The 10,701-nt window shown below is 42.6% G+C and overlaps 1 protein-coding gene across 1 annotated transcript in view; it reads left to right on the top strand.

Moving 5' to 3' along the window:
• Window positions 1–7,433: 7,433 nt before the first annotated feature.
• The window catches only part of lhx1a (LIM homeobox 1a), a gene marked incomplete at its 3' end in the record, with an annotated part of 8,903 nt that continues 5,635 nt past the window's right edge, over window positions 7,434–10,701 (top strand). Inside the window, exons 1-3 of the mRNA XM_084064993.1 lie at window positions 7,434–7,618; window positions 9,334–9,557; window positions 10,088–10,365. Coding sequence (XP_083921119.1) covers window positions 7,449–7,618; window positions 9,334–9,557; window positions 10,088–10,365 — 672 coding nt within the window. The 5' untranslated portion in view covers window positions 7,434–7,448. The remainder of the gene's footprint in view (window positions 7,619–9,333; window positions 9,558–10,087; window positions 10,366–10,701) is intronic.

The following is a 10,701-nucleotide window of genomic DNA, read 5'->3' as shown; positions in this document are numbered from 1 at the left end:
ACAGAGTTGGATGTCAGGGAAATGTTTATGTAGAGCTGCTGCTGTTCAATAGCCCGTGAGGTTCACACACTGTGTGCACGTTGGCTGCTGATTCCCAAGAAGTCCGGAGGAGGAGGAGGAGGAGGAGACGACACACACACGCACACACGCACGCACGCACGCACGCATGCACACACACACACACACACACACACACACACACACACACACACACACACACACACACACACACACACACACACACACACACACACACACACACACACACACACACACACACACACACACACACACACACACACGTTGCCATTGATCGTTGTGCTGTGCATATATTGGCTGTATCCTAACAATGTAGGTTATGCCGTTGATTTCAACTGTCGGTGCATCCAGTCCAGGGTGGAGGCAAGACTGCCAGACTGTGACTCGTAGGAATCGTAGGATGTGGTGATGGGATCAGATCAGATGGGTGGGTGGGTGGGGGTGGTAGGCTTGGTGGTGCTGCTGCTGTCTGTGATATTTGGCCCCTGGTTCCTCAAGCAGTGGTGGAAGAAGTAGGCCTACTCACATTTTGTAATTAAGTAAAAGAAGCAATACCACAATGTAGAAATGATTTGTTAAAAGTAAAAGTACAAAAGTATTGGCATCAAAATATAATTAAGTACTAAAAGTAAAAGTACTCATTATGCACAATGTCCCATTTCACAAGTTATCATATCAATCCTTTGAAAATAGCAGATCTGTCGCAAATCGACTTTGTAAGCTTGTAGATCGGCTATTTTCAAATAGCCAAAGTATATGTATTAAGTGGGTGGGTTAATGTATGTTTTTTAGTAATCGAAATCTGCAAAATAACTATAAGGTTTTCAGATCATTGTAGTGAGGAAAAGTACAATATTTTCCTCTGAGGCGCAGTGGAGTAGAAGTAAAAGTACTGAAAATTGGAAATACTCTAGTAAAATAAAAATATCTCAAAATTGTACTCGAGTAACTGTAATTAATTACTTTCCACCACTGGATATTTGGCCCATGGTACCTCAAGCGTGACTGACTGACTGACTGACTGACTGACTGACTGACATACGCACGGGGCAGGGCGCTCTCCCGTGTGTGTCTACCCCCGCCCCCCCCCTCCCAGCACAGCGCGTCCCCGGCTGTGAAAATAAAGACGTTTTTTATGAATACGACTCAAATCACATGGTCGAGCGTGAACTTTGAACCCCATTTTGAGTGATCTCACCATGCCCTCGTCCTTCAGTCATGCCATGGCCCAGTGCCAGACCCGTAAATACAGTATTGACGCGTCATGCGTTCATTATTACGGGCTTCACAGCTGCCTATATAGCCTACTAATACAAGATTTAATAATAATAATAATAATTAATGATAATAATAAAAAAGAATGCTCTTTTTTTGTGCATGCAAAGGTAAAATACACAGTGGGATTTGTTTCCCCTGTTGGTTATTTATGTATTTTATATAGACTATATTAATCATATTCTCATTTGCATGTTAGTTTCGTTCTTCAAGCTTTTTTTTTACAAGCGTTTTCGTTAGATTCCGAAAAGGAACGCATTCCCTTCTGAATGTAATAACAGCAATATTATCTAGAATTGTTTTAAAAATCGCCCACTGTTATGTTTTTTCCGTTGGGTCCACTAAATGTCCTGTTTATTTAGGACTACAGCGTTTAATATAGACAGCCCCTAGTGTCAGTTTAATCTGATCTCTGGCTATTATCATTAGTAATAACATATTAGTAATTTATAATACATTTAAATGAAGATTGGCCAGTAGAATTATTTTAAATGCTCTTGCTTTTTATTTGCAATTTAAATCAAGTAGTCAATATTTTGATAGGCCTACCCAACAATTTCATACGGGCATTTTCGATGTAAAACAAACACCCATAAACTGGTTGATTATGATGCCATCTTGGAGCTCCTTCTAAAAAAGAAAAAAAAAGACAGACTTGGAGAGATCTGTGTAAGTAAAGCAGTGGTTCTCAACCAGTGGTCCGGGGACCACCAGTGGTCCTTGAGGGGGTTCCAGGTGGTCCCCAGCTAAATGATGGAGAGTTGGTAACCAAATGGACCCTTATAGATATTTAACTCTTGAAACCAAATGAACACTCTCAAGAGTTAAATTATTGTTAAACATCTGCATTACTTAATAAGTCTACACAATTATAGAATGTAGAGGAAATATTCCAAGTTTTGGTTCTGAGAGGCTAAATCTAATTAAATGGTGGTTCCGTGGCTCAAATGCCGAATAAATAATGGACCTTGATATGAAAAAGGTTGAAACCCACTGAAGTAAAGAGCCACGCTGTGTGAGCCTGCAGGGGTGATGCGAGCCCCGAGGTGCCTCTCTCCCCCTCCGGCACAGAGCTCTCTGCCGTCCCGGTGCGCTCAGATGATCAAAGCTCCAGTCGGAGGTAATATTTCTCACTTTATTACCGGAGTCACATGCGTGTCTGTCCGGCCAACGATCACACAATCCACTGACCTATCCTATCCTCCTGGTACCCCCTCTCGCCAGTCCCGGGTTAAAGTAACTTAGTTCTTCTGTGTACAACCTTGGCTTGAACATATAACGCCATATCCAAGAAACGACAAAATGCTCACCCTTGGATATATATTTTTTCTAATAGCCTTTACTGTATATGTTTTTTATTGAGAGATGTGCATGTAAGTTAAAGCATGACTTGTTTTTACAGCCTATCGAATGCCACTAGCCTGAAAGTTATCTGACCAAATAATAGTAAATACACTTTGCAGTAGGCTAACCTAGTATTTAGGTTATAGGCCTGCTCAGTGCTCACAATACAAGTTCAGTCTGGCACACATGCGTTGTTTGTGCTGTATCTCCCTGGCTGTGAAGCCCTCCAGGAGGAGGGGAGACAAATAAACGTGTCATGATTAGAATTAATGATTGCATGCATCTTCACTGCCTCATTCATTATCGCAGATTAATTGTCTTGCAATGTACTAGTTCGGCTGTCTGCAGTTCATAAACTGAAATCTCTTGGGCTGATTAAAACGGTAAACCACGTGCGAAATATGTCACTCCCTGCCCAGAGGTGTTAGCAATACAGGCATTATAAAGGGTTATTTTTTCCAAGATGGCTTGTGGGAATGGACCAGACAGGTGCCAATAGTGTGCAACTTTAGACTATCTTACTTATAGGCGTGGAATTAGATTTGACTGAAAATCAAAAGAGAGAGGTAACCTTACCCCAAACAAATTCTGCCTCTCTGTTAAACGAAGGGGAAAAGGAAAAAAGGGGGGGAAAGAGTTAACTATTCATATAATATTTTTTAAATGGGCATGTGTACTAATAGGTTTCGTGTTCATCAAGTCTGCAACATAAAGTGTGAATATACGGGTAGAAAAACACAATGTTTCTCATTATATGCCGCCACGTTTTCTCAGAATATCTCAGCAATAGTCTGGTTCTGGTAGTGTTCCATAGACAACAGGCCCTACGCACAGGCTGTAATCTGAAAGCATAAACTCCTGTAATAGAAAGCACCCCTTAACTCAATTCATATTTTTGTTGTAAGTCTCAGGCGTGGCATGACCAGCCTAATCCTATTTGTCGTGAGGGAGAAACGTGTTGTGTCGAGAAAAGTTTTGTTTTCAGAACTATTAAGATATTGGAGTATAGTCCGACTCCGAACAAATGAGAATTTACATCTTCTGAGTATAACATTTTAAAAAAAGGGCATCCCTTGGGTGGGAAAAAAACCCATATATCCTATAAGGGATTACAGGAGTAGCCTATAAGGTTAACCCCCTTTTGCATTTAATAGTGTCTTTGCCTCGAGGGGTCTTGAGATATTCTTAGGCCTATAGCCTATATTTTGATTTCTATTCGTGGATTAGGCTGGTGCCGTGGGTCGGAGTTTTTTTCCTGCAGTTTATTCGAAATCAGACAGAGATTATCCCCAGCGACATTCTATCGAGCTGTTTTATATTACTACACATAACGCCGTTCATGTTGTTTACAAGATGTCTTTGCAAGTTCAACCGCAGTATGCTTGGCTACTGTCCCATGTAGGCTAAAGAGAGACTCTGGAAATTATTGTAAATCAGTCTACACAGGCCAAAACTCTGACTCAAGTTGAACTTGAATGTTTTTTTTAACTGTATAATGCAACATGCAATTATTGTGCATCGGATTGTCTGCGTTCTAATTTAAAATAAAAAAAGAAGAAGAAAAAGTTCGTGGCATGGTTCAAAATGATCGCCTTATACTCGTTATATGAACCATCCAGTTGTGACCCCTCTCTCTTTCCCTCGCCCTCTACTCACCCCCCCCCTGTCTGATGGAAATATAACCGGATATATACGCACTGAATGCACTCACATGCGCACTCTACAAACAGAAGGAGACGTGGAGAGGTGGATGAAGAGGTATAGGTGACAATGGAGGAGGAGAGAAATCAAGCAAGAAGGGGAGGGGGCGTCTGTGTATGTTTTAGCTCTATGGTCTTTTTTTTCTTTTTCTTTTCCACTTCTTGGAAAAGACGTTGCAGGCTAAAGGGGGGAGAAAGAAGAGGGGGAAAAAAAGCAGATACTCCCCAGATAGAGGGAGGCAGCTGCCACCATGTGCTGGTGTGTGCATGGGGGCCCGTCGCGGCCCTGGCTCGGCCCTGCGCCTCCGTTTTGCATGAGAAGTAGCCCATATGCAGGAGGAGGGGAGAGAAGGAGGCGTGCTATTGATTCCCCATTTCTAACTGGAACGTTTAACACCACCACCACCACCACACGCACGCGCGCACAAACACACACGCACGCGAACGCGCGCGCGCGCGTGCACACACACACACACACACACACACACACACACACACACACACACACACACACTCTTCCACCAGAATAAGAGGAAACGCGCCACCAAATTCTTTTGTCCGTCCAGATAGTCTGATAAGAATGAACAGACCTATTTTGTCACTGTAGCTCTATGGGTGAGAGAGGTTAAGGTTGCATTGGGTTGGGTGACACAAACCCCATTCTCACTGACGTGTAAACAAAGCTAAGTGACATTTCGGTTAATTCGGTTGTGTAGGTCTAAATGTTTTGGTTAAGGTGCACGACGTCCACTCCCACCCACCACGTGGCGTTCTCGCTCATCTAAAACGAACCATCCATCCCATAGTGGTGAAATAAATTAGAATTTTACAACAAAGACAACTGCAACGATTTCACTGTTATCAGATTTATTAAGCTCTTAACTTATACAGGCCACAACAGCAGCGGGTTGGGCACAATCAAACATTGTAAAGATTAGCAATCACAACTGCTTGCCTGTCAAATGCTTACTCTGGCACATTGTGGAAATAAAAGAATTAGCTCAACAAGCTGTTGTTTTTCCCCCAAAGAACGACAAAATCACGGTCCCTTTATAATACAAAATCTATGTTCCAACGCATAAAAACACATTTAAGTGCACGCCACCGGCCTGTGTAATCTCCCGCAGAGCTTTTAATCTTAAACATATAAATATATGATACACAACCACATTTTACCATTATGCCCTTTAATGGGACTTAATCTAATAACCCACAGAGTCGCGGGGAGCTCCACACTTGCACCTAATGTTAATTCCTTAACTAGAGGTAAGTGGATTGGACCTTCTTAATGAAACGTCCCGAGGTGTCGGGCCCATCAGCCCCTGACAGCATGAAGTGCTCGACCTGTCAACTTTAGAGCCTCTCTGTCTTTCACATCCCGTCTCCCTTCCTGTACTGGACCAGAGAGAACAACACGGTACTCATCAAATACAAATACAAAATGCTGTCTGAGGAAATCATTATTATTGAAAACGAGTCACATCATGTTTGCCCTGACACGAGAGAAAATAATAACATAGGCCTATATATATGTATTTATTTTTTATACATTTTTAGTTTGTGCTGGTGCACTAGATAAAAAGGTCCGATTGTAACCTCAGCCCATCGCTTATTAACACGGGTGGTTTATTGTTGTATACTGATATTTTTTTGTGCACCTGATAGATAACCCTTATATGCGACATACTACTTCAGGTTCTTGAGTTGCAACGCGACCCGTTTTAAATCCAATACATCACGTCCTTCAAATGTTTTGTTTAATCGCATTCCAAAGATAATTTTACTATTGACAAAACAAATAATATCTAAGACGTAATAATTAGAAGTCACGTGCGTAATTTTCATCTTACAAAGTATTCAACGTAATTCTATATGCTCTAAAGTTTGGGAACTTCACCCAGAAGGCAACACGAATTACAATAAGCCCAGGTTCTTCCACCATATCTACCTTGTCAAATGATTCTTGATGTTCCTTTGCCCAGAAGACAATTTCATTCAATGGCTCAAAGTGTCGTGTTTTTTCCCCCGGACGCTCGTCGCCGACTCCATCCTCCAGCCACATTCACTAACATATGACACTTTCAGGGAAATTTTTTGACAATTTGGTATGTTCCCTTCCCCATAAATAGCACTGGAGTGCACCGGCTGCGCTTTGAAGGGATAGCTAATGGTTACTTGGCATGGCGTGGTGCTGATTGGCTTGGCCGTGACCTGACGTCAGCAGCCTGTGAATAAGGCTGGCTGGTGTGCGTTGAGGGGCATGCAGACAGAGTACTGGAGACTGAAGGCAGAGCGTCAGACCCTGCGCATACATGACACACGCATCCTAGCATCACCACTAGCATCCCAGTGCACCCAGAAAAAAAGACAACAACAACAGATCCTGGACATTCGGCAGACCCGGAGGACACGGCGCCTTTTTTTTTCCTCGAGATCTTTTTGGGGTTTATCGTTTTGCTTCGCGACGGGTGTTCAACAGTGGATAAGCGGCCATGTCAAAGTACACTGAATTATTTATAGGCATGCGTGTCTTGCTGTGTGACAGTATTGCCCTAAAACAATTTTATTAGGCGCCTCTTCAAGCCGTTTGACTGGCACACGTCGCTCGTTTTCGGCCAATGCATGCGCGTCACATTGAAGAGCTCGGGGACAAGCTGATAGGCTTTCGTGTTCTCAGCCGAGCCGATCTTCAGATCGGGTTGATGTTTTTGTTTTGTCTTTGATTGGTTTCATTCGTCTGCATGCGTATTCCACGTATGGCAGAGGACCCGAAGGACTGATCTCTTTGGTACTACTACCTCACACCTGAGAGGACGCCTTGGCATCTGCTGTCGGCGACCTGTCCTGACTGGTGGACCCTAGACCTCCACAGCAAGCGGTTTTACGCATGCAGGGAGGAATCCGTGGTGACACCTGATCGACCGCCTCTCCGAGCACATTGACCCAGGACCTCCGAGCGAATAAGGAGCCAAATACTCCCGGCGATATAAACAGTCAATGCCCGGCCTGTTCCGTTGATCTGTTTGTCTGTTCGAATCACAGAGACAGAGACCAGCCACGGTTATCATTGTGGGTGCACATCCAAAGACCATGGTGCACTGCGCCGGCTGCGAGAGGCCTATATTGGACCGGTTTCTCCTCAATGTTCTGGACCGAGCCTGGCACGTCAAGTGTGTACAGTGCTGCGAGTGTAAATGCAATTTGACTGAAAAGTGTTTTTCTCGAGAGGGAAAGCTATACTGCAAAAACGACTTCTTTAGGTAAGCTTGTGGAGACGTGGCATCATTAATCTTTTTTTTTTTTACTATTATTATTGTTTTGTTACCGTCACTTTTCACGACAATGACCGGGTAAAATCAGGTAAAATGTACATTCAAATGTAAATTAGATGATGGTGCCTGTTAGACCAAACCCCAGATGTTGTGGGGGAGAGAGGAATAGAAAAACAACAGCAACAACAGCAACAACAACAACAACAACAACAACAAATAACCACAACAATAGGTCCAATAATAGACTAATAATAATAGGTTATACGTGGTTAATTAAAACGGTGCTTGTACATACATTAAATGTAAATGCTATAATAAATAAGTAATGGTCAATGTTTTTCAATAGATTGAATTGCTTTTTTTTTTTGTAAAAAGAAAAAATAAATTAGGCGGGTAGCCTATTTGGCCCCATATTGTGTTGTTAAACGCAACCAGGTTGTATTAAGCCTATCCTTGTGTATAGCCTATATGAAATTGTCATATCCTATATATTATTTAGATAAAACTTAAAATAAAAATGTATTTTGGCTTAATAACAAATACCCATTATGCTGTCTGGGTAGGCCTATAGACAGCCTAACACACAAGACAAAACCATGGATTTTTTTTTGACACAACTGAAGTTATGCCACGCTGGGTTGTTATGCACACAGAACTGTAGATTATTTATTTGGTGTTGGCTCACACTTCATACATTTCAAATAACATAGGTTATGTTGAGGAGTCCAACGTGCCCGTGGGCGTGAATGGGGATTCGGAGGTGAGACCTCATGAGCTTTGATTAGGAGGTCCATAATTAAAAGCCTGTTAATTTGAATTGTCATGCAAAACAAAGGGACGGCAACATTAAACGCGTGTGTACTCGTTAGCGGCTGGGGGGGTCTAAGGAAATCGCACTTTGTTTACAAGATCCAGCCTGCCAGGGAAGCCGTTAGAGTCAATAGCCAGGCTAAGGCCGGGCGTCGCATGGTGGTAAAACTATCTGCTCAGGGCCGTGTGTGTGTTTGCACAGCTCGACTGAGGGGGACGTGATAAGTGGATTTGAATAGTAGACTAGTTAAAAAGATCAAGCCTGCAGACAAAGCAATCACAGACTTGCAGTCAACAAGCAGTGTACACCACACACTCAATACACATTTTAACACCCGTCTACTGTGGGGTCGGCTGTTTCCTGAACAGGAACATGTGGATTGCTTTAGGATTAATAGGTGGTTATGGCTTGTGTGCTGTGTAGCCTTTATGAAACGGCATAAACTGAAGACCACAAATGTCTTCATAACCTATAGTGGCTAATTCAAAACCTCTGTATTTTCACCTTCACGTCAGAAGCCTATTGAAAATAGCTTATTAAAAAAATAATGAGGGAGTGTAGGCCTATTTGAAAATGCTATTCCTTTATTAAAAGTTCTTTATTTAAATTTGTAAGAGGCCCATGCTCGAAACCATGTGTTTTTCGCAAAGCAACACTTGATTGAATCTTACACAACCACAGAACTAATTTGGGGCTACAATTAATTTATGTCCATATTTTACCCGTTTGACAATCACTCAGTAAAAATAAAATAAAAAAAAAGTCGTGCATTTAGCCTATCCCCCAGCTGATATGTTCTAACTCTCAATTCTAAATTAAATACACAAATAGGCCTATACATGTTTGCCTATATTATACTCTCATGTTTATATCTTTGTGTTTCCCATCACAGGCGGTTCGGTACAAAGTGTGCGGGCTGTTCGCAGGGCATCTCACCAAACGACCTGGTCCGGAGGGCGCGGAGCAAAGTGTTTCACCTCAACTGCTTTACCTGCATGATGTGCAATAAGCAGCTCTCAACCGGAGAGGAGCTCTACATCATAGACGAAAACAAATTCGTCTGCAAAGACGATTACCTAAGCAACGCGAGTGTAAAAGACGCCAGCCTCCTCTCAGGTAGAGAGATATGCGGGGGTAAAATGGGGCTCCATGATTTGGTGTGTGCACCGAGCTAAATTGTGATGAATGTGACGCGTTAAGCCCCACCGTTTTCTGTGGAATGATCATGTATCATAATGGAGCCGGGGTGACCGTGGCCTAGTATCCTAGTCCTGTATTCACATGAAGAAAAAAAAACAAAGAAACAAAAACAAGAGTCTCATACCAGAAATGTATGGCTTATTGAGACATGCAACCTGTATTACGTTTATTTTCAAAATGCATTTTTACCTATTTAACTTAAGGCAATCCCATTCATCACAATTTATCTTATAACCTTGTTATACACACACACACACACACACACACACACACACACACACACACACACACACACACACACACACACACACACACACATATATATATATATATATATATATATATATATTTCCACTTTACTGAAATGGAGTGCTTTAGACTTAGAGAGAGACGCGCTTTGATTTGGTATCTGATTATTAATCCTATCCCTCATCGTTTGTCCTCAGTAACGGCGTGCAGCGACCCGAGCTTATCGCCGGACTCCCAAGACCAGCTAGCGGACGACGTCAAGGACTCTGAAATAGCCGCCCTGTCCGACAAGGAGGCGGGCAACAACGAGAACGATGACCAGAACCTGGGCGGCAAGCGGCGCGGACCCAGGACCACCATCAAGGCCAAGCAGCTGGAGACGCTGAAAGCTGCGTTCGCAGCCACGCCGAAACCCACCAGACACATCAGGGAACAGCTGGCCCAGGAGACGGGGCTGAACATGAGAGTTATTCAGGTAAATAATGATTCTTCACCCCGTCACTAAAGAAAAAGGAATACCACAAAAAGGGTTAAGGGGTTCATGCGTTCAGGGGATACAGGACAGGTGGGCACTAGGGACAACTGGGCACCTCGATGCAAAATTGGGTATTTTGTCCAAAATGTGAAGAAAAAATAAATGTTTGAAAAATGGTCTTAAGTAATGTAAAGCATGATGTGAATATTCACGGTATATCATTTAATCAGACTTAATTTTATCCTAGCCCCAAAATGACTGGATATGCAGGTTGTGTAGCAATGTGTAGCAATTGTAGAAATATCATACCGTAATTGTCGAATGTTTAAGCATGTT

This window comes from Gymnoscopelus microlampas (genome assembly GCF_963454915.1).
Source record: "Gymnoscopelus microlampas genome assembly, chromosome: 8".
Classification (NCBI taxonomy): Eukaryota; Metazoa; Chordata; class Actinopteri; order Myctophiformes; family Myctophidae; genus Gymnoscopelus; species Gymnoscopelus microlampas.
This window is presented reverse-complemented; position numbering and strand designations above follow the sequence as displayed.